The 24075-nt window shown below is 42.0% G+C and overlaps 1 protein-coding gene and 1 long non-coding RNA gene across 3 annotated transcripts; both read right to left on the bottom strand.

Annotated features, from left to right (window-relative positions):
• Positions 1-915: 915 nt before the first annotated feature.
• On the bottom strand, positions 916-13461 carry REXO2 (RNA exonuclease 2). Of its 2 annotated transcripts, none has more exons than XM_006093514.1 (7): positions 13178-13461; positions 12123-12206; positions 9039-9116; positions 8353-8464; positions 6490-6598; positions 4605-4658; positions 916-1339 (listed from the first exon to the last, which is right to left on the bottom strand). In XM_006093514.1, the coding sequence occupies exons 1-7, from the start codon at positions 13322-13324 to the stop codon at positions 1210-1212; spliced, it is 714 nt and encodes a 237-aa protein (XP_006093576.1). In that variant the 5' UTR covers positions 13325-13461; the 3' UTR covers positions 916-1209. The 2 variants fall into 2 exon arrangements, with proteins under 2 accessions (XP_006093576.1, XP_023613685.1); XM_023757917.1 differs by having other exon boundaries at positions 13169-13371.
• Positions 13462-17550: 4089 nt separating this feature from the next.
• LOC106697927 lies at positions 17551-19876 on the bottom strand. Its single transcript, XR_001349195.2, has 2 exons — positions 18072-19876; positions 17551-17724 (listed from the first exon to the last, which is right to left on the bottom strand). It is a non-coding gene; the product is annotated as an uncharacterized LOC106697927 (long non-coding RNA).
• Positions 19877-24075: the final 4199 nt, after the last annotated feature.

The raw sequence follows: 24075 nt of genomic DNA, 5'->3' as shown, positions 1-24075 counted from the left end.
CACTGACGTCGGGACAGGGGCTGAAGCCCAGGCCATTGCAAACGGCCAGACAAGTCAGCAGACCTCTGTTTTCATCACTTCACACACACACTTGTGAACTGGGCCTGAAATTACACATTTGGGAAAAGTTACACTAAAACCTCTCTCCACTCCTGAGGCTGCTCTGTAAGTAAACAGCTTAGGAAATGAAACTGGGAGAGAACTCTGGTGTGCCATCCAGCGATTTCCGTGTAACTCTTCCACAGTAGGGTCCCACTGCTATGTTCGCTCACACAGTGGCCATCAAGTAGGAATGGAACTGGAGATCTCTACTCAAGTCTTCCAGTCCAATGGTCCTCTAGGAAAGACAGGTCACCTGTGGGCCTTTCCCAAATCTGATTTAAGAAGAAATGAGACGTGTTCCACATGATTCTAATGGACACTCCGGCTGAGGAATCACTTTAGTACTAGGCTCTTGGGAGTTAAGATATTCAAACGGAAATCCCTTCTCAAAAACTTACTGACCATCAGACCTAGGGCAGCCACCTATACATATTTACGTTCTATAAATATAGCAGAACGATAGCCATGCACATAGTATCTACTCAATAAACCTGAGTTATTACCTAGAGAATCCCTGTCGGATTACTTACTTAAATTTCTTGAACATAGTGAAGAGTAGCTATTCCAAGCCTCTGTTAATCCGATAACTGTAACAATGAACCCAAATCTGCTTCTCTGAATCTACTTCAAGTTGTTCTATTCTAGACTTGTAAAGCAAAGCAGAACAAGTTCCCTTCTTGTTTCCCTTAAGAAACTTAATCTGTCCCTAATGGCACTAGGAGGACTTAAACATTAGCCATACCAGTTAAAAAGAAAGAAAGGGTCATCATTTATTAATGATTAAACTACTAAAAAATAGATGGTACACAAAGGTTTGCATTTCAATAGAACTAGATTTATTCTTTTAAAAAAACAAAACAAAAGAAATGGTCTAAAAGCAAATGCAGATTTGTACCAAGGGGTGGACAAGACCTGGTACTTACAAAGGTGCTGCTGTGTCATAAATGAAAACGGCACGTTAGGGGAAAAGTAGTATTTCAGGTGTTGTCTGCTTGCACAACCTGGAGCTGCGGGTTAACTGAGAGAAGGTGCTCTGCCAAGCCTCCGTGTGAACAAAACCACCAGCAGCTGCTCCAGAGAACTGTGGTGGCAGCACGAACACTGGCATCAACTCACAGTCTTCTCGTTCTCCCCGTTTTCCATAATTTTCCTCTTCTTTTCATCGGTTTTTTTCTTGAAGATGTTATTTCGGTAAAACTGAAGTTCTCTGATGCTTTCGCTAATGTCATCAAGTGCCCTACAAGCAAACATACTATACTGAATTGAAATGCCCCAGAGCAGAGACAATGATCACTTTACAAAGCACAACTTTGTATTAATAACTTAAGAACAGGCCACTAGCTGACATCAAAAACTGGAACATTTTGCCCTGGCAGGTGTGGCTCAGTTGGTTGGGTGGGCATCGTCCCATGCATGGAAAGGTTGCTGATTCCTGGTCAAGGGCACATGCCCAGATTGCGGGCTGTATCCCCAGTAGGGGGCGTGCAGGAGGCAGCCGATAGATGTGTCTCTCTCACAGCCCATGGATGTATCTCTCTCATTGATGTTTCTATCTCTCTCCCTTATTCCTAAAAAAATCAAGAAAAAAAAATCTTAAAAAAAAACTGGAACATTACAGTAAAGCATATTTAAGTGCTTTTCTAAAATGTTTTTTTTTAAATCTAATATATGACATTAGTCTCCCAAAACAATTCCATAAGATGGTGATGTACTCCACAGAAAAAAAGAATTCCAGGCTCAAATAAGCTTACGAAAAACTAGATTAAAAATTTCCTTTTTGAAATCCTTTGCAAAGCATTTAATGCACAACGTGTACTGTGAATTGCCAAGAAAAGGTTGTACTATACACAGTATTTCTAAAACTTAAATGACCACATCTATGGAAAAATTAACAGCTCAGCTGGCTGGTGTGACTCAGAGGTTGAGCATCAACCTATGAACCAGGAGTCACAGTTCGATTCCAGGCTGATCAGAGCACATGCCCGGGTTGCAGGCACCGCCAAGTGCAGGTGGCAGCCAATCAATGATTCTCTCCCATCACTGATATTTCTCTCTCTCTCTCCCTCTCCCTTCCTCGCTGAAATCAGTAACAAAATATATTTTAAAAGAAGAAACATTAACAACTCATGAAGCACAGTCTGGGAGACAATGAGCAATACTTAGTGACGCCCCTGCAGAAAACACACTAACACCCTGGAACATGACTGATGACTCAATCACCACAATAACCATCAATTACCAGACAGCACCCAACCATAAAAGAGGGTCTACTCCTCTCTGGTGATGGTTTGTGCTATAATCAGGGGCAGCCTGCCTCCATCTAACGGCCTCTCTTCTCCAACAGCTGTTTCTCATCTGTCATAGTCTGAGAAATCAGGTACCAGCATTATTAAAACCGTGTGCAGGTCAATCAGTAAGCTCAGAACGATGGGCCACAGGTCTCTTCTAGAGAATAGACTGCACCAACTTCATTTATTCCTGTGGTATGGCAACAATTTTGCTTTCTTCCAGGTCCTAGATATGTGGTGGAGAGCTAAAACTATAAAAAATACCACCTCTGGCCTGGTCGATGTGGTTCAGTGGTTGAGCATCAAACCTATGAACGAGGTCATGGTTTGATTCCCGATCAGGGCACATGCCCAGGTTGTGGGCTCAATTCCCAGTATGGGGCTTGCAGGAGGCATCTGATCAATAATTGTCTCCCATCATTGATGTTTCTCTCTCTCTCCCTCTTCCTTTCTGAAATCAATAAAATTATAACACCCTATCCACAATACTGAAATCCAATAGAGATCTGAAAACCCAAAGCACTTTCATAACCCAGAATGTGGTAAAACCTGACCAGTCTTGATGTGAGGCTACTTATAGTCACCAGCAATGCCATTCAGTGAGAATGCCCATACATTTCACTGCAGAAGTATCGATGTCTGTGATTATGTGGTGCTTCCCCAGATCCTGTTAGGAGTGTTACATAATAATCACTACAGACGTACTATTACCTCTCTAAAACCTGAAAAATTCTGAAACACATCAAGCCCCAATTATTTCAGATAAAATATTCTCCCCATGTATTACTGAACAAAAACAACAACAACAAAAAAACAAAACAAAACAAAACAAAAACTAAGAATGCCAGACTCTTTAGAGCAGGGACTTTGTCTTTCTATGTTTGCCTATAACTGTTCCTGGCACAAAGTAGGAGCACAGTAAATGGATGAACCAAATGCTGCCCTTAAGCCAGCTGCTATATCCCCCACTAAGGTGTATGTTCTTCCTGAAAGATTACAGAAATCAAAAAGTAAAAGAGGACACTAAATACATAAGATCTTTAAATTCCTTATGTACTTGTTCCTAAAGCTGCAAACATAAAAGAAACAATCTGAAAAACTAAAGTGTCAAAGTTAGATACACAAAGTGTTCTCATTTTAAATGGCTACAAGTCTAGTCTTGCTGGGAAGGAAATTAATACTGCTTATTACTAGAAAAATTAGACAATTTCATATACCTACAAGCTAAGTTATCTAAAAGTTTGAAAACTGCAATAAAGACTTAAGACCCGCCCAGTCGGTGTGGCTCAGTGGTTGAGCATCAACCTATGAACAAGGAGGTCACAGTTCAATTCCCAGTTAAGGCACATGCCCAGGTTGCTGGCTCGATCCCGTTTGGGACGGGCGGGTGTGCAGGAGGTAGTCGATCAATGATTCTCTCTCATCATTGATGTTTCTCTCTCTTTCTTTCTCTCTGAAATCAATAAAAACATATATATACGTATATGGATGTATATACGTATATATATATATGACATAAGACCCTATATAACTCAGAACTAGTGGCCCCATGCACAGATTCATGCACATTGAAAGGAAATTAATTAGAAGAAATATTTTAAATATATTTTATTGATTTTTTACAGAGAGGAAGGGAGAGAGATAGAGAGTTAGAAACATCGATGAGAGAGAAACATCGACCAGCTGCCTCCTGCACATCTCCTATTGGGGATGTGCCCGCAACCCAGGTACATGCCCTTGACCGGAATCGAACCCGGGACCTTTCAGTCCGCAGGCTGACGCTCTAGCCACTGAGCCAAACCGGTTTCGGCTAGAAGAAATATTTTAATATCACTATTCGCCCTTTCTCAACATAACCCATGGCCAAAGGTGGAATCGCGCGGCCCCTCGAGGAATCAGGCTCCCTCCTCTCTGGTTCCGGGGTGCGTCACCCGAGAACCTCCGCTGCCAAGTCTCCTGCGTTGAGCGTCTGTCCCCTGGTAGTCAGTGTGTGTCATATGTACCGGCCGGTCAGACGGTCACTTAGCCTTTTATATATATAGATGGGATGCTAGAATCCTGGCTAGAATTTCTGCTGGTCTTAGCAAAAGAAAGTTCTTCTTATGTGAGTTGTCCTTTATTTTCCCCCAAGGAAAAGGAGTGGGGAAGAGACATTATTTCATGCAGCCAGGCACCTGGCATGCCCAATTGCCACGCAGCGGAAGGCAAACTTACCTGTGAGAAGCAGCCTTCTTGGGTGCAAATTCATATTCTTCTGGATACCAGCGTCTACACAGCAAAAATGGAACTCTCAAAGGCATCTCAAATATACTGAGTCACTCAAGCATCTTATTAACTGAAAAAGGCATTTGGGTTGTGACTACCAAGTTGCCTCCTTGCCTGGGCCTATCTTCCACCCTCTCTCCTCTCTTCAGTCTCTGAACTCTTTGGGCAAGCTCATCGATGCCTAAGACTCCTGCATCTGCTAACTCCAGCCCAGCGCTCTCCGGAGTTTGTCTTGGATGTCCAACTGACCGCTGCAGACAACATCTAAAAATCCACCAGACACTTACAACTCAACTATATATAACCACACCCAGCCTCCTCAAGATCTCCCTTCCCCCATCCACCAAAGCCACTCTTTCTCTTATTTCTCTGTATCTCTGAACATCTACCTAACTGCCACACTAGAAACACTAGAATCTTTTTATATCTCTTCCTTTCCCTCACTCCCCCATTCAAACATTCAATGCCAGCCAAATGACTTCATCAAATACTTTATTCCCTACCCTCTCTACCACCCAAGTGTCATTTCCCTAGCTCATTCTTCTCTCCAAGAAGATACAAGTCTCCTTTCTTATCTCCCTACCTTTTCTTGCCACCATCTAATCAGTATGATCTAATCACATCACTCATTCCTCTAAACCAGCGGTTCTCAACCGGTGGGTCGCGACCCCTTTGGGGGTCAAACGACCCTTTCACAGGGGTCGCCTCAGACCATTGGAAAACATATATAATTACATATTGTTTTTGTGATTAATCACTATGCTTTTATTACGTTCAATTTGTAACAATGAAATTGGGGGTCACCACAACATGAGGAACTGTATTAAAGGGTCACGGCATTAGGAAGGTTGAGAACCACTGCTCTAAACTTTTCAAAGGAACCCCATCCCTTACAAGAGAATTTCAACCTCCTCAGCATGGCACACAAGCCCTTCCTAATGGGACCTCATCTCTCACTTTTCCCAACCTCGTGCTTTGCACTCCAGCATTCATGAACTATTTGCAATTCTTTGAACTTTGTTTTGTCCTTATCTTCCTGCTTCCTCATATCTTTATACCTCCTCCCATTCTCTAGAATGCCCCCTCAATATCTAGAAAATTTCTACTCTTCTTTAAATCTCAACTTGAAAAGCCATTTCCCCTAGTTTTCCCAGTCCCTCACTCCAGCACTTAGAGGCTCCTTCCCTGGGGCCTTCAATGTTCTGTACGCACATTTCCATTAGAGAAGTCACCCATGGTGTATTTTTAGAGTGTGTTTTTTACACATCTGTCAACTCATTAAATTCTAAGCTACTTAAGGGCTTTTCATCTATATATATGTCCCCGGCACATAAGCCAACACGTGGCACAGAATGGGTACTCGATTTTCTGAATTAATGAAACTTATATGGAAGATTTTTGACACTGTTTCCCCCAATTCTCACCAGCACAGAATAAATTTAGGTCCTGGTCCAAGTGACTACGGATTGAGGAAGTTAAATGTCCACTTTGCATCCCAAGTTTTACAGCTCTATTCAATTACTTTTCACAAGTTCTCAATTAAACATGCTAAATGAGCCCAGAGTGTGGCTCAGTAGTTGAGCACTGACCCATGAACCTGGAGGTCACGGTTAGATTCCCAGTCAGGGAACGTGTCCAGGTTTCAGGCTAGGTCCCCAGTAGGGGGCATGCAGGAGGCAGCCAATCAATGGTTCTCATCATTGATGCTTCTATCTCTCTCCCCCTTCCTCTCTGAAATCAATAAAAACATATTTTTAAAAAAAGACAAACCCTTAGAAAAAAACAAAAACATGCTAAATGAGACAATTTAATGGTTCCTCAATATAGCCCTTACCTGCACAGTTCCTTAACAGTGCTCACATCAATTATTCTATAATGAAGATGTTTCATGAACTGGGGCATGTATTTGTCAAGAAACTTCTTATCTGCATGAACTGAATTTCCTAGAAAGACACGAAGTATACCGCATCTATGTATTTCTAGTAGCATACAACAGGATATAAAAATTCATAAACTATATTTGAAATGGAGATAATTTTTTTAATTCAAACAAATCCTAAAGGCACCTCAAGATTTGAATGTCTGATTAGGTTACAAGTGCAGATTCTGAGCATTTAGTCTAGCTCACAAATAAATTTGTAAACAAAAGGATAAATCTGGACAAAAGGGTAAATCTATCATTCCACATACTTAAAACAATGCACAAATCTATCTGTTACTTTTTTATATCAACCGGATGTGCAAATTTTCTCCCAGTGTCACAAAATCCACACCACTAACACTAAAAATTTAACTTTTAATGAATCACATAAGTTGAAACATTTATTTACATTCCAATTTTAACAAATCATATCATTCGTGTTTCCATACAGTAATTTATATTAAAAACACTAAATTTTAAATGAGAACTGTAAAACAGACATCAGCTCCATTGGCAAGAGGGAAAATTTATACAATATATGCTCTAGTACTTAATGTCAAAACTTTTTTGTGAATGTTTAAGAAAAATGTTAGTTACTTTATCAATTTACATATACAAATTCAAATACATCTCCATAAAACATTAACTTCTCTGACAAGGCACTGCTTTCAAAAACCTAGAATTAGCTTTGTTTCTTTAAAAAGTGAGTGTCACAAAGAAAAAAAACAAAGGTGGACATTTTAGATTAAGAGAAGAAACATAATAACTAAATGAAATGCATGAGCCTTAATTAAATCCTGGTTCAAAAACAATCAGACATTTTGGATGTGGACTAGATAGCAACTGTTACTGAATAATTTTAATTATCTTAATGTGATAATGCTATTGTGGTTACATAAGAAAATGTCCTTACTAATTGGAAATGTTTGATGAAGTATTTAGAAATAGAGTATTATGGTGCCTGCAATTTACTTTTTTTTTAAATATATTTTGATTTTTTTACAGAGAGGAAGGGAGAGGGATAGAGAGCTAGAAACATTAATGAGAGAGAAACATCAATCAGCTGCCTCCTGCACACCCCCTACTGGGGATGTGCCCACAACCGAGGTACATGCCCTTGACCGGAATCGAACCTGGGACCCTTAAGTCCGCAGGCCGATGCTCTATCCACTGAGCCAAAGCGGTCAGGGCTGCAATTTACTTTTAAATGTCCAACAAAAATAGACAGGTAGCCCTAGCTGGGACTTAAGGGTCCCGGGTTCAATTCCGGTCAAGCAGTCAGGGGCACATGCCCAGGTTGCCAGCTCGATCCCCAGTAGGGGGCGTGCAGGAGGCAACACATCAATGATTCTTTCTCACCATTGATGTTTCTATCTCTCTCTCCCTCTCCCTCCCTCTCCGAAATCAATAAATATATTTTAAAATGTATTTTAAAAAATGTATTTTAAAAAAGACAGGTAAAACAAACATGGCCTAAGGTTAACAATTCCTAAATCCAACTTTTCTGTACATTTGAAAATTCTCCATAATAAAAATACAGGGGAAATGTTTACTGAGTTAGTCTGAATACCTCAGACCTCTTATCAGGTTTCAGGGCATGTTCCCAATATTCATGTATAAGTTATACAAGGACACTGAAACACGAAAGTAAGATGTATAATCCAAATCAGGGTAAGCGGAAGACATGATGGTCTTGGCTGATCTTTCTGGAACGGCAGCCTCTTGAGCTCAAGAATGGAAGACTACCTACAAGGCACACAAAGGATTGAACTTTACCTGCAAGTGGACAGAGCCCCGGAGGAGTCTGCTGTCGCACAAAGGACAGAAATTCATACTCTGCCTGCTGCAATGTCACTGTACTCTCCTTCACTGCTTTGGTTAGACCGGACTGCAAGAGAGAATCCCCGCCCCGCCAAAAACACATGAAGTCGGTATTCAAAGGCATCCAAATGACACTTCACTTCTAAAATGAGCAAATACTTAGACCATTTATAGAGCCCAAGTTTAAACTGAAACTGCTATCTATCCTTGCACAGATTTTTTTCTTAAGAATCCAAGTCAAGCTATGTTCCTGATAGTTAATAGCATTTCCACACAGTCAACAAAGGTGCTACTTGAAGTCCAAGGATATAATCTCTGGGAAGAACAACTATCAACAGGAGAGCGGCATTCCCCCTTGTCTGAAAGTTGATGTCTAACCTTATCCAAAGACTGATCTGAGCAACACTTGACACTCCACAATGTGGTGGCGACAGACTGAATGCAGGAGAGGAAAAAAGAGGACCTGCGGAGAAGATGATCTCGAGAGGTCCCAGAGGTGGAAAGCAAACAAAAAAGCGGCTTCCCAGGCTCGCCAAGCAATCTTCCGCTAACCCGCTTTACAATACCATCCGACAATGGTATCGGATTCCGATGTTGCTACTGATCCCCAGGGCAGGAATCCTGCTATTTGATAGTGTTACCTTCCCGTGATGCTCCTTGCACCAATCTGACATGCTGTCCAGTAACTCATCTGGCTGTTTTATAATCAGGTTAGGACCCTGTGGATGGGAAAAGCCATTAGTCATCCAGAATCAACAGGGATCGCCTTGGTTTCTGAGGTAAAGTTGAAATTATCTTAAGGATTGAATATATATACCGGAGAAAGTAAGAGAGGAGGGTACTCTATTAACTCTAAAGTGGTCCTCATTCATTCCAGCACTGTTTAAAGTGGCAAATAGACTCAATGAACACACACATACACACACACAACTGCAACAACTGCTTATTGAGAAGAACTAGTTATCTATCAAGGGTCAACAAACTATAGCCCAGTCTGTGACTTTTTTGCTTTATTGCCAAAAAGCTAAGAATGCTTTTTACATTGGTAAATAGTTGTAAAACAAACAACCAAAAAGGAAATAGTGAGGTATATGGCACTGTAAGCCTAAAATATTTAATATTTGGTCTTCTTTAAAAAAACTTGCCAACCCCTGATTATGAGTTCATTTTGAAGTGTCTATATTGCTAACTGAAAAAAGAAAATTGCAGAACAGCATACACACGCATGTGATTTCACTTACGGTTGTTTAAAAAATATTATATGTGTGTGTGTGTGTGTGTGTGTGTGTGTGTGTATGTATATATATACACACACAAAATACCAAGAAAAATACCAAGGAAGTACATAAACTTTGGGGAATATTATAGAGCAGAAGAACAGGATGAAAAACCAATATCTTCATATGTAATACTTTCAACAATAAAAATTTTAAAAAGAAATAAAGAAAAAGAAAAACCAATATCCTAATATATGTGTGTGTGGTGTGTGTGTGTGCGCGCGTGTGTGTGTATATATGTGTGTATGTATATGTATGTGTGTATATATATATATATATATATATATATATATATGATAAAGTTATACTGTTTAACTATGTTAAAAAGGTAACTGTTTACAACTGAAAAATGAAAGTGCCTTCGAGTTCTCAGTCCCTGTAATAGAACATTCAACTGCAAGTGTCTTGGCTGAGGCCCAGCAGTAACAGCCCGACTTAAGTCGTCACTGTAAGTCACCTGGCCTTGGTTTCTCCTTCCGGACAATGGAGCTATAAGCTGGCCCCCTTCCCTCAAAGGGGTGTTAACAAGATAAAAGAAATTATAGGTTGAAAGTTCTCTGAACTCTCTAGAAGAAAGTACTATAACTCCAAGGTATTATTACTACTAAGGTGGTAAAAATAGTATGCAGTCACTGAAAGTAATGGCTAAAATTTGACTAAAATATGCCTAACTTCTACAACTAACAAGGAGTTTTAACCAAATAAGAAAACTGGTAATGGCAAACTCCATGAAGCAAAAAATGTGCTCTGATACCATTTAAAACACACACACACACACACACACACACAAACCTTATATTGTAAAAAACAGTTCTAACGAACTCTGATGGAAAAAACTACTATCAATCTAAGGCTAACTTAGACCCCAGTAAGCCACCCACAGAAAAATTTCCAGAGTAGGATATTTGTTCTTCTACCAGCATAAGACATTTTCCCTCAAACTCATATACAAAAATAAGACTTATTTTCCATGGAACTGACCCTCTAGTGCCAAAAGCCCCTAAGCATTTTTTTTTTTAACATCCTTATCCTCATCTGACTGAGTCTATTTACAAATGTCGCACTCATCTGCAGCTGGGGAACAGGCCCAAATTTCCTCCAGGGTCCACATCAACCGACCGGCCCATTAAACTGTCAGGATGTCACATTATATCAACAGTCTACGGGAAACTCTCTGCTTCAGCCAGGGGTAAGCCGGGCTGGTAAGTACAGGCACTTCTCTTCACTATTCATCTCTCGTAAATGCCAAGTGGCAGGGTAAAGCCACCAAACCTAAACCTCGGGGCTTTGTTTATTTATTTACATTATGTTATTTATTTATTTAAAGTTTTTTTTAAATTTAGTTGTTACAAGAAGAAAGTCAGTCGAATGCCTCTCTTGCAGCTGATCTCTCAGGGGGGACTCCGGGATGTATGCCTGCTGCTCTACAAAAGTAGCAATTCCTCTATAAATGCCTTCTCCCCTCTTCCCCACCCAGGAAAGTAAGTCTTAACTATAGACTTATTAAACCTATCCAGTGCCAGTAACACATCAATCCTACCCTCTGGGAACTTACTTTAACAAGACTCTCTTTCCCACAAACATACCTACTGTGTTTCTACTCTAGTCTCTCACTGCCTCTGATTATTGCTGACAACTTGAAACAGAGTTATTCCACGCCAGGGATTTCACCCTCTGCCAATCAGATGCTGTCACACACTTGTTAAATGTTTCACGAGTGCCCAAAAGGCAACAAGTGTGTTTTATTTGTTTTGTTTAATGTTTCGGTTAAAGGCATCATGTTAAAACTTTGATCAAGTCCAATGTCGACAAGAGAGTGTTTTATAATTCTGCACCAACAGACTTTCTCTAAAATCTCCATACAGATCTAGAAAAATCACATGTCCTAGTTGAAAAGGCAAAACCTGGACATATGGAGTCAAGTTAAATTTAAAGTTATGATAGAAAGATGTCAGCTTCGGCGTGAGTCACCACTCCTGGTGGCACTGAATAGTTGGTTGTCTTACTGGTTAGGGGCACGTCATTCAGACTGCCTGGGTTAAACCCCTGGCTCCTGCAGTAACTAGCCTGGTGGCCTTGGGCAAATTACCCAACATCTCTGTGCCAACATGTCCTCCTCCATAAAATGATATAACAGTACCTACCTTATAATCATTCTTCCCATTAAGAGTGAATCCATGTAAAGCACTTAGAGGGCTGTGCCTGGCACACAGTAAGTGCTCAGAAAATGGTAACATTTATGTTTCTGTAATTTGGGGCATGGCTTATTGAAAAATAATTAGGTTGTGAGATGAATTACTCTGGTTCTAGTACCAACCTTATCATGCATGACCTAGCACATTACTCTGTACCTTAATCTTATTTTTTAAATAAAGAGATAGGGGAAAACAGTCTTTGGATCTCCAATATACTCTAAACAGTACGCGGGAATAAGGGGGCATTGCGTACTTCGGCCAAAATGTTGAGATCAGAGTCGGTGATCAGACAGGCCATCTCAATAATCTGGTCCTTCTCAATGTCCAATCCCGTCATCTGGAATAAAAAATATGTATCTATTATACATAACACACACAAACCATCTTTCTGGACTATTTTACCCAAGTTCATTTAACAGGAATTCCCTCAGGCAAACTCAATTCATATCCCACAGCCAAGACAGAAGAGACAATGACGCTCCCGGGCGAGCCCTCAAAGCATTCAACATTAGTCGTCTATTCATTCACATTTACCAAAACCCTGCTCTGTGTCAGGCAGCCCGGTTCTACTCTAGGACAGATGCAAAATAAGCAACACTGCGTGCTGACAGCATCCAATTCTGGCAGCGTCAGATAACCGACATCGCCACGTCTCTGCAGAGTTGACAAAGTTTTCGTGCTGATTACACGGCTTGATCTTCATCGCAATCAAATGTAGAAAAAGTACTGTTATTATCCTCATTTCATATCTGAGAAAACCCAGGCTGCAAGGAAGGGGATGTGCTTGGCAGGAGCGTGGAAAACCCCAAGGGAACAAAAGTGGGGTCCCCTCCCAGCGCAGCTGCTCCCTCACAGCCCGGCTGGACTGAGCGGACTCCTCTTTCTGGGCCTCAGTTTCCTGGTTTATGGGATGAAGGGGAAGGCTGAGTCATCTCCGGAGTCCCGTCCAGCTCCAGCCACCCAGGGTCCCCCGAGGCTGGGGAAGTGGGGCCAGCAGAGCCGCTGGCCCACCCCAGCCCTAGCCGTGACCCTAAGCTCAACGCGACCGGACTTAGCGAGTTGGGGGGCTGGGGGGGAGGGGAGCAGCCATATGGATGACTCCTCCCTTCTGAAAGGAAACCCCAGAGTCTAGCAGAGTTCCCAACACCCCAACACCCGCAGAACTCCTGCCCCCCGACTTGCCCCGCGCCGCCCACTCCCGGGAGGCACTCAGCTACCACCTCCGAGACCCAGACCCCCGCCGCTCTCCCCGGACAGGCTCACACCAAACCGCACTCGCCTGCCCTCACCCACACCGACCTCACTCACCTCCAGGTCCACCCAGACCATCCGCTGGGCCATGCTCTCCCCCGCCGCCATGGCTGCGCCACCTTCGCGGACACCCCGCGCCCCGAACTGCCCGCGGCTCCCACCCACACCTCGCAACAGCCCGGAGCGCAGGGAGCCGCCTAGCATCGCCCGGCACGCGCAGCCGCTACCCCAGCCTCAGCCGGCGCTGGCGCAGGCGCGGTAGTCGCTAAACGTCGCAAACCCGCGGGGAGGCGCAGGAGCAAAAACCACAAGTCCCAGCATCTAGTGCGCCGGCTCGCCCTGGACAGCCCGGCTTAACTGCCGAATAGGATGATGGGACTTAGAGTCTCGCCTGTTACTGCGACCGATTTCTCCGCCCCCGCCACGTGTTTTCGGAGGTTATTGGACGCGCTTGTTTTTCAGAACTAAGTTTATTCGTTTCGAAGAGTCATTTCCTGAGTTTGGATTAGTTGTAAACTGCCTAGTTGTCAAAGAAATTCCTTACGTTGTTGGGTCAAAAAAGACCTGGTTATCTATTTGTAGGTTAGGAGGGTCAAATATATCTTTGCTTTTGTGCGCGCACCCCCTCCCCCACCCCTTTTTACTTAACTGCCCCTCCACTAGGCACACTGGGTATTTTTCTCGTTAGATACGTATTAGTTGTGGAAGTCCTTTCTTTCATTGGCAAAGAGTTATTCCATGTTTCTTCCAGAGGGATGGTGTCTGTTTCGTTCAGCTGTTGGGTATCTCTGGTAATGACGACTCTTCCACCCTTACAAGTTGTCAAAGTTAAATCTAGACCTTGTATGACGAATCCAGGCGGCAAATTAAATGAAAAAGAACTAAAAACTGCTAAATTCGCTCTGTAATCTGCTTTGCTTTTTGTTGTTTTTACAGAGAGAGAGATGGGGGGGGGGGCGAAACACCGTTGCCTTAGGCTCCAGGCTGATCGGGCAACCGGCAACATTGGCTTATTGGGAGGATGCTCTAACCAGCTGAGCTACCAGGCCAGGGTTGCTTTGGTTTTAATGAAACTATATTTACTCCATCATTTCCACAAGTAAAGATGGCCACCAACAGGACCTTTCAAGTTTCTTAAATGTTGGCTATTCAGTAGCAAATTTCTGTGCAGAGTGCAACTTTGTCACAAGCATTGGATTCAGCCTAGAATTACATCCTCTATATATTCTCCTGAAAGTGGTATTGCCACTAATTACAGAGCTTGTGATCCTTCCCATTGTGGTTTCTACCTGGTGAGCTGGCTTTGTGAGAGAGAAACTTTGTTGCCTTATGAGACTGTAACAATAGAGTGGATTTCACCTTTAACTCCTTGGTTGTACCCAACCCGCCACCAGCCCAGGCTCAGAGAAACTCTCTATGAAGGGTCATCAAATTGTGTGCACAGATTACAGTGTGAAGACTTTCATTAAGCAGAATGTGTCTAGTTGGAACCGCATTGCCTGATGAGTCACATTGTTTTGCTGTAGCTTTTTATTCATTTGTAGCCTACTTTTAGGTGAATGGCATTATAATGTAAGATTTACAGTTTACTGTTTTTTGTGTGTAGTATCATTAGATTAGTAATCTTAAATATTAATGCCCCAAAGCAGAGCAATGGATGCACCAAATTAACAAATTAAAACCGTGTAAAGAAGAGAGAGGACAGACTCAAGAAAATGGAGCCCTAGAATCTGAAAGCAGCCTTGTCCCACAGTGGACTCAATCACTTCTTTCTCTTTTCCTTAACAGAATTTATCTCAAAGCTACGCCACTCTAAGAGACTTTGTTGTGTTTGTTTAAACTGTTGTGAAACCATAAAAACTGCTTTTGTTAATTAACATCCAGTGTATAGGACCAAGAAAGCTTGCTCTTTAACATCATAGACAATGGGAAACTGCTATTTGATGTTATTTCAGTGAGAATAGAACACCTCTTATTGAAAGAAGCTGAGCCATGTAGGTCACTTTGACACAGAGAAGCTGCTTCTATTGCCAACCCAGGGGCAGAGATTCAGATAAAAAGTCTTCGGCCAGCATTCCACATTTATCTTAACTTCGTATTTTCTAGGGAAACAAGACCCTGAGTCAGCGTCTCAACACTGCGGGTAGTTGGGCTATAATGTTCCTAACAGAATCTATGACAATGTTTCTAACAGGACATGGCCACAGCCACACAAACCCTCCCTTATAATAAGTGATCTCTAGATCTTTTTCTTTTTTTTCAGTTTTTTACTTTCATTTTTTAAATTGTGGCAAAATATACATAACATAAAACTTCCCATTTTAGCCATTTTTAAGTTTGCAGTTTAGTGGCATTAAGTACATTCTTATTGTTGTGCAACTATCACTCCTATCCATCTTCGGAATTTTATCTTCCCAAATTGAAACTTCATATCCATTCAATACTAACTCCCCATTTCTGCCCAGTGCTGTTCACCGACATTCTATTTATCCCTATTAATTTAACTACACAGGTACCTCATATAAGTGAAATCATACAGTATTGGTCCTTTCGTGTCTGGCTGATTTTACTTATCACAATGTCCTTAAGTTCATCCAAGTTGTAGCATGCGTCAGAATTTCCTGCCTTTTCAAGGCTGAATAATATTTCAATGTACATATACAAATACCACATCTTATTTATCCATTCATCGATTGATGGATACTTGGGTTGCTTCTACCCTTTGGCTATTGTGAATATTTACATGGATTTTAATTTTATTTTTTTACTGTTGCTTTCTTACCAGGACTTCCCCAACCCTGCTTTTTTCCTCTCACCTCCTAAAGAAAGATTACTGTAAAAATAATCCATAGGTGATTCTTGCTTCCCTTAGTTCTTCTTTAGAATCATCCTAAAACCTATTCTTTTCTTCATTGATTTTTAGAGAGTGGAAGGGAAGGAGGGAGAGAGGGAGGGAGGGAGGGAGGGAAGGAGGGAGGGAGGGAAGGAGGGAGGGAGGGAGAAAGAGAGAGAAAAAAGACACATCGATGTGAGAGACACATCGATTGGTTGCCTCCCGTATGCACCCTGATTGGCTGGGGAGGGAACCTACAACCCAGGTACATGCCCCTGACTGGACATCGAATCCATGACCTTCAGTGCATGAGCCAATGAGCAACACCAGCCAGGGCATCCTAAACCTTTTTTTTTTTTTATCTTTCTCTATTTCTTCTTAGGAAAGGTCTCTGGTTCCTCATGCTAATTATTACAGAGTTCACAAGCCTAATATTGTTAATGTTATGTTCCTAATGAGTTTTATCTGATATAAAGCATATCAGATTCCTACTAAAATAGACTTTAATTTCCAGAATATATGTATTTTTATACTTTTACTAGAGACCTGGTGCACAAAAATTTGTGCACTCGGGGCAGGGGGGATCCCTCAGTCCGGCCTGTGCCCTCTCGCAGTCTGGAACCCCTCAGGGGATGACCACTTGCTGGCTTAGGCCTGCTCCCCGGGGGATTGGGCCTAAGCTGGAAATCAGACATCCCTCTGGCAGCCCGGGAGCCCTCGGGGGGATGTCCACTTGCCAGCGGGGAGCAGGCCTAAGCTGCAGTTGAGCATCCTTAGTGCTGCTGAGGAGGCGGGAGAGGCTCCCACCACCACTGCTGTACTGGCAGCCGTCAGCCTGGCTTGTGGCTGAGCAGAGCTCCCCCTGTGGGAGCGCACTGACCACCAGAGGGAAGCTCCTGCACTGAGCGTCTGCCTCCTGGTGGTCAGTGTGTGTCATAGTGACCAGTCATTCCCAGTCGTTCTGCTGTTAGGGTCAGTTTGCATATTACCCTTTTATTATATAGGATAGAGGCCTGGTGCACGGGTGGGGGCTGGCTGGTTTGCCCTGAAGGGTGTCCCGGATCAGGGTGGGGGTCCTGCTGGAGTGCCTGGCCAGCCTGGGTGAGGGGCTGATGGGTGTTTGCAGGCTGCCCACACCCCTTTAGGGTGGGGGGTCCCCACTGGGATGCCTGGCCAGCCTGGGTGAGGGGCTGATGGCCGTTTTCAGGCTGGCCAAGCCCCCCGGCGACGGAAGCTCCTAGCCTCTCCTTTTTTTTTATTCTGGGATTTATTTACCTTCTATAATTGAAACTTTGTTGCCTTCAGTGGCACTCAGAGCCGGCTGCGGCAGGTGGGAAGCTTGGCTTCCTCCATCACTGGAGCAACCAAGCCTCCTGCTCGCTCCAGCTCCGTGGCTGCCGGCTGCCATCTTGGTTGGGTTAATTTGCATATAGTTGCTCTGATTGGCTGGTGGGCATGGCTTAAGGCATAGTGAAGGTACAGTCAATTTGCATGTTTGTCTTTTATTAGATTAGATAGCACTAGCACAGAGCCATATTGTAATGGTAGGAGTACTAGTTAGTAGTCGCCAAAGTAATGAGACTATCTCACAACTATAAACTGTCCTGAGGTTTATAAAGCATTTTCCAATGGGCAGTAGGTACCTCACAAAGAGTTACTCATTGATGATAATATCTCTTCTTTCACTCCTTTGTGGAACTTTCTCTTGAGAAATGTTGACATCAAGTTTGTTGCCAATACTGATAACTGCTGTTTACTTCCTTCTAGAGGTCTGGGGAGGAATAAAGGATGATAAATCTTTTGCCTTTACCTTATATCACTGTAAAAAAATATAAAACAAACATAATCTTCAAAATGCAAAACAAACATAATCTTCAAAATGCACCTTGGTTAAAATGGACACCTTCAAGGTTTTCACGAAATTTGTATTGCATTTTATCCCAGTTCAGTTCAACAAACATTTACAGAATCTTAGTGTGTATCAAACACTTTGCTAGAATGCCAAAGTAAAAATACATTTATTAAGCTGATATTTATTATACCCCACACTATAGGCATTTAAGATATTAATGGTTCATTTGGGGTTTAGAATTGTTTATTTAGCAGATAAGGAAACACCTTTAATATTTCCATCTGTGAGATGAGTTGTATGATGATTTTTTTGGCATAACACGCATTTTGAATTTTATTGCACTTTTTCCACGACCATTGAATCCTGCTGGGTTCTGTGTCCAGGGCTCTGTGTCCAGAGCTCCGTGGCCTGGAAGGGCGGAGCTATGCAGTGAGCAGTTCACATGGAGGGACTGCCCGAGGAGAGCAGCGACCAATGACCTAGTCGCAATGGTTGCAAAAACCCCTTCAGGACTGAACCCTACCCGTGGTTGCTGTCAGCCATCTGTCCTTGACTGTCCCTGGGTCACAGGCAGGAAGCATGGCTGGCGGCTGCAGCTCATGTCCACAATCTTAAGGTGAAACAGTGGATCCTACAAGCCTAGCAGCACAATGTCAGGTCTTTGAACCCCTTCTCAGCACCGCCTCAATCAGGAAGGATGCTTCCCTCAATCAGGGAGACTCGAGAAGGGAGCACTTTTTGTCAAAAGCAGGTGAGTGCCACTGTCGGAGTCTGGGAACGTCTCCGGAGGCTGCTGCAGGGATTCTCAGAGAACCTGCTAGAAAATGCTGGAGATCGATGCAAGGGCCAGCCCAGATCGGGGTCCCCTGGATGAGCCCACTGGTGGTATGATGATTAAATAAAAACACGAACATCTATATGTTACATAGTAGGTAACCTTGAGAAAAATGAAAATAAGAACACAACAACACAAAATCTATGGAACACACCAAAAGCAGTCCTAAGAGGGAAATTCACAGCAATATAGACCAACCTCCAGAAGCAAGAAAAATTTCAAATATGCCATCTAAACTTACACCTAAAGGAGCTAGAGAAAGAACAATAAACAAGGCCCTAAGTAAGTAGACAAAAGGATATATAATGAAGATCAGAGTGGAAATAAATGAAATAGAGTCTTGAAAAATACAATGAAATCAATAAAACCAAGATCTGGTTCTTGCAAAAGATAAACAAGATGGACAAACCTATAACCAGACTCATGAAGGAAAAAAGATAGAGGGAGGGTTTTTTTTCTTTTTTTTTCTTTTTTCTTTTTAAATTTATTTTAAAAAGGACGGGGGCGAGAGAAAAAAAACATTGATGTGATAGAAACATCGATCAGTTGCCTTTCATACACACCCCGACTGGGGATCCAACCTGCAACCTAGGTATGTGCCCTCGATCAAGTGTCAAACCCATAACTTTTTGGTGTATGGGACGATGCTCCAACCACCTAAGCCATGCGGCCATGGCAAAAGATGCAAATCATGTGTTCATTAACTTACTGGGGGAATTCTCTCACAATGTACATCAAACCATTAGGTTGTACACTTTATTTTTATTTATTTATTTTTTTGTGTGTGAAGTCCGAATTTATTTCTATTTTTTAAAAATGCTCAAGGAGGATCCAAGATGGCAGGCCAACAGCACGGCAGTGAGGGAGACAGTTTGAGTGAGTGGTAGAGCAAAAGGAGAGTGCATGGACATGCAGGGAGTGCGTGTATGAGTGAGTGAGGGACAGTTATATTCCACAGGACTGTCAGGGACTGGTGGACTAGGCTTCCCTGGCTGGGCACCCTCTACTACTGCTGAAATCTCTCCTGGGTGGCCAGCTCTGCCACAAAGACCTCACCATCTTGAAGGGGAGAGCGGCTCTAATCAGAAACCCAGACTTACCTTCACCCGAAGAGACCTTGGATACCATCCGAGACCCTACAGCAGTGATGGCGAACCTATGACACGCGTGTCAGAGGTGACACGTGAACTCATTTTTTTGGTTGATTTTTCTTTGTTAAATGGCATTTAAATATATAAAATAAATATCAAAAATATAAATCTTTGTTTTACTATGGTTGCAAATACAGTGGGGCCTTGACTTACGAGTGTCCCGACTAACGAGTTTTTTGAGATACCAGCTGTCTCTCAGACGATTTTTTGCGTTGAGTTGATAGAGTAATTTGAGTTAACGAGCTCCTTAATGAGCTCGGTCTCGGAACGAATTAAACTCGTAAGTCAAGGCCCCACTGTATCAAAAAATTTCTATATGTGACACGGCACCAGAGTTAAGTTAGGGTTTTTCAAAATACTGACACACCGAGCTCAAAAGGTCCGCCATCACTGCCCTACAGCCACAATGCCCAGGGACCAGCTGCCTCGGCTGCGAACCCATGAATACCCAGACTCCAGCCTCCCCAGCCGCGGGCACCTAAAAAGTTTCTTTGGGGGGGGGGGGAACAAGGTGGTGGCCAAATAGGTGGACAGGTATTGCACCTTCTCACACAGCAGATAGAAGAAACAGCTGAATCGAATAACATCCACCTGGAATTGGCGAATTAAACACAGCTGGTGAGGCGATCCATGGAGGGAAAGGTCAGAGATTGCCTGGAGAGAGGTGGGATCGTGGATCTGGGCTGGAGGGAGAAACATGCACAGCCAGGACTAGAGTCTCAGGGGAAGACTGCGCTGAACCAAATCCACGTCCCTTGGGGTCAGTGTAGCCCTCAAATGTGGAAGGGGGTCCCCAGGGCTGCTGGCATCGGGGGACTCTAGATCTAAGCCCACAGCCGTGGGAGGCTGCACCCAGAAAGGCAGCCTGAAGTTCTACACCAGGCGCACAGTGCCGGGGGGAGGGGGGGAGAGGGGAGAAAGATGCGGGGTGGCACGGTTGCTCTGTCTTTATAATTTCCTTGCTTTTCTTTGCTAAACCCAGTGCATAGGATCTTTCAAATAAAAACACTCACCGAGACTGCAGGGGAAGGTGGTTTTTGTGGAAACTGGGGAGCAGAATAGGGAGAGATGATCAGGAAGCCAGCTCTGGGATAGTCTGTCCCTCCAACCCTGAACAGACATTTTTCTCTTGAAGACCAGGGTCCTCCTAACAGCATAGCTGCACCCAGCCTTGAGCTCGGCAGGGAAACAAAGATTTGAAATACCCCCAGGGAGTCCTCAGGGACTGGGTTGAAGGGCCATTTGGTCCCAGAACCTAATACAGAAACACCGCCACCTAGGGGCCATGTCAGAAATAGATGCTTGTGTAAATACAACTGAAAGCGGGCAGAAAAACAAAGTGGGCAGATTGATCCCGCCTGGCTGAAACCAAGGCTGTGGCGTCTGACACAGAGGAGTGGTGGGTCGCTGGGAACTTCAACACTGTGCTGACTACCTGACAGGAAACTGAGATGTGACAGGCAGAACAATAGGGAGGGGTCTTAAACCAGCCTCCATGGGACAATGAAGCTCCACTGAAGCTCCACTGAAGCAAACAAACTTCATTGCTTCACTTTTTTATTTTTTATCTTTTACATAAGAAACTAAAATTTTTTTCACTTTATTTTATTTTATATTATTTATTATTATTATTATTTACCTTTTAATTTTTATTTTTTTGGATTAGTGTTCTACATTCTATTTTTATCATTATTTTACTCTAACTCATTTTTTTCCTTTATGCCAACACTTTTTTCCTCACTTTTCCCTTTCTCATCTTGTTTCTCTTCTCCTATTCTTGCTTTAGTTTTTCTCTCTCCTTTCTTTTTACTCCTTGTTAAAAATTGATCTCCTTGCTCTGGCCAGGTAGCTCAGTTGACGGCAGCATTGTCCTGATATGCCAAGGTTGCAGATTCGATCCCCGGTCAGAGCACATACAAGAAACAACCAATGAGTGCATAAATAAGTGGAACAACAAATTAATGTTTCTCTCTCTCTCCCTCTCTTGCTCTCCCTCTCTCTTTCTCTCTCTCTAAAATTCAATAAATAAAAATTTAAAAAATCATTGATCTTCTTTATCTGCTTTATTGACACATTACTATTAAAGTAGTCTCTGTTGGCTTACTCATATATCTAATTTCCTCTCCCCTGCTCCAAGTCCATGCACACTTCTCTTTTCTCTTTCTTTGCTAGCCAAATTTTTTCTTTTCTTTCTTGTTGTTCTTGTTTGATTATTTATTAGTTTTTTGTTTTTTTATTTTATGCTTTTATTTTTCCTCTCCTCACTTGTTCTCTTCTTCTACTAATAGTTTAATTAGTTTCAATCACCAACTCAGGCCTATCTGCTCTCTATTCTCCTTTTCCAAAAATAGATGAATACATAAATAGATAGATTAAAGAAAGGGAAAAAATTATATATTTTTTTCTTTTATATATATATACTAGAGACCCGGTGCACAAATACATAAAAAATCTTCTGGAGGAGATCAAGGGAGAGATTGACAGAAACACAATCATAGTAGGGGACTTTAACACCCCATTATCACCATTGGACAAATCCTCTAAAGAAAAAATCAGCAAAGAAACATCAATCCTAAATGACACACTAGATCAGATGGAATTATTTGACATCTTCAGAACATTTCACCCCAAAGCCACAGAATATACATTCTTCTCAAGTGCACATGGGACATTTTCAAAGATAGACCACATATTGGGATACAGGCAAAGTCTCTTCAAATTCAAGAAATCATATGAAGCATCTTCACAATGGCATAAAGTTAGAAATCAACTACAATGAAAAAAAATCAAACACTTGGAGGCTAAATAGCATGCAATTACACAAGGATTGGGTTACCAAAGAGATTTAAAAAAAAAAAGAAAAGAAATAAAAAGCATCCTGGTAATAAATGACAATGAAAACACAACAATCCAAAATCTATGGGATACAGTGAAAGCAGTCCTGAGAGGGAATTTTATGACTCTACAGGCCTACCTCAAAAAAACAAGAAAAAATGATAATAAAATACCTAACCCTACAAATCAAAGAATTAGAAAGAGAGCAACAAGAAAAGCCCAGTAAGCAGAAGGAAGGAAATAATAAAGATCAGAGTGGAAATAAACGACATAGAGAAAGAAAGAAAAAAGACACAAAAGTTCAACAAAACCAAGAGCTGGTTCTTTGAAAGGATAAACAAGATTGATGAACCTCTAGCCAGGCTCTCCAAGAAACAAAGAGAGAGGACCCAAATAAAAAAAAATCAGAAATGAAAGAGGTGAAGTAACAACCGATCCCACAGAAATACAAAGGATTATGAAAAAATACTTTGATCAACTCTATTCAAACAAACTGGACAACCTAGACAAAATAAACATATTCTTAGAAAAATACAAGCTCCCAAAACTCAATCAGGAAGAATAAAAAAAAACCTGAATAGGCCAATAACTACCGAAGAAATTGAAGCAGTAATCAAAAATCTTCCAGCAAACAAAAGCCCTGGTCTGGACAGCTTTACAGGGGAGTTCTACCAAGCATTCAAAGAAGAATTAAACCTATCCTCCTCAGACTATCCCAAAAATTTAAGAGGGAGACATACTTCCAAGCTCTTTCTATGAAGCCAGCATTACCCTAATTCCAAAACCAGATAAAGACACCACAAAAAAAGAGAACTACAGGCCAATATCCTTGATGAACATAGATGCTAAAATCCTCAACAAAATTCTAGCAAATCAGATCCAGCATTACATTAGAAAGATCATACACCATGACCAAGTGGGATTTATTCCGGGGATGCAAGGATGGTACAATATCCACAAATCAATAAATGTGATACATCACATAAACAAATTGAGAGACAAAAATCACATAATCATATCAATGTCAAAAAGCATTTGACAAAATCCAACACCCTTTTTTGATAAAAACTCTTAGAAAAGTGGGAATAGAGGGATCAGACCTCAACATAATAAAAGCCTTATATGACAAACCTACAGCCAACATCATACTCAATGGGCAAAAATTAAATCCATTTCCCTTAAGAACAGGAACAAGACAGGGATGCCCACTTTCACCACTCCTGTTCCACGTAGTACTGGAAGCACTAGCCATAGCGATCAGACAAGAAGAAGAAATAAAAGGCATCCAAATTGGAAAAGAAGAAGTAAAACTGTCTTATTCGCAGATGACATGACACTGGACATAAAAAATCCCAAAGACTCCATCAGAAAACTACTAGACTTAATAAATGAATTCAGCAATCTAGCAGAATACAAAATTAACACCAGAAATCTATGGCTTTTTTATAC

Source organism: Myotis lucifugus, unplaced genomic scaffold (genome assembly GCF_000147115.1).
Source record: "Myotis lucifugus unplaced genomic scaffold, Myoluc2.0 scaffold_117, whole genome shotgun sequence".
Taxonomy (NCBI): Eukaryota; Metazoa; Chordata; class Mammalia; order Chiroptera; family Vespertilionidae; genus Myotis; species Myotis lucifugus.
This window is presented reverse-complemented; position numbering and strand designations above follow the sequence as displayed.

Coding starts and splice junctions, on each gene's coding strand:
- REXO2 (XM_023757917.1), bottom strand. CDS start 13,324: ATGCTAGGCGGCTCCCTGCGCTCCGGGCTGTTGCGAGGTGTGGGTGGG. Junction 9,117..12,122: donor ATCTCAACATTTTGGCCGAA/GTACGCAATGCC, acceptor TCCCATCCACAG/GGTCCTAACCTGATTATAAA. Junction 6,599..8,352: donor GGGGCTCTGTCCACTTGCAG/GTAAAGTTCAAT, acceptor GTGTCTTTCTAG/GAAATTCAGTTCATGCAGAT.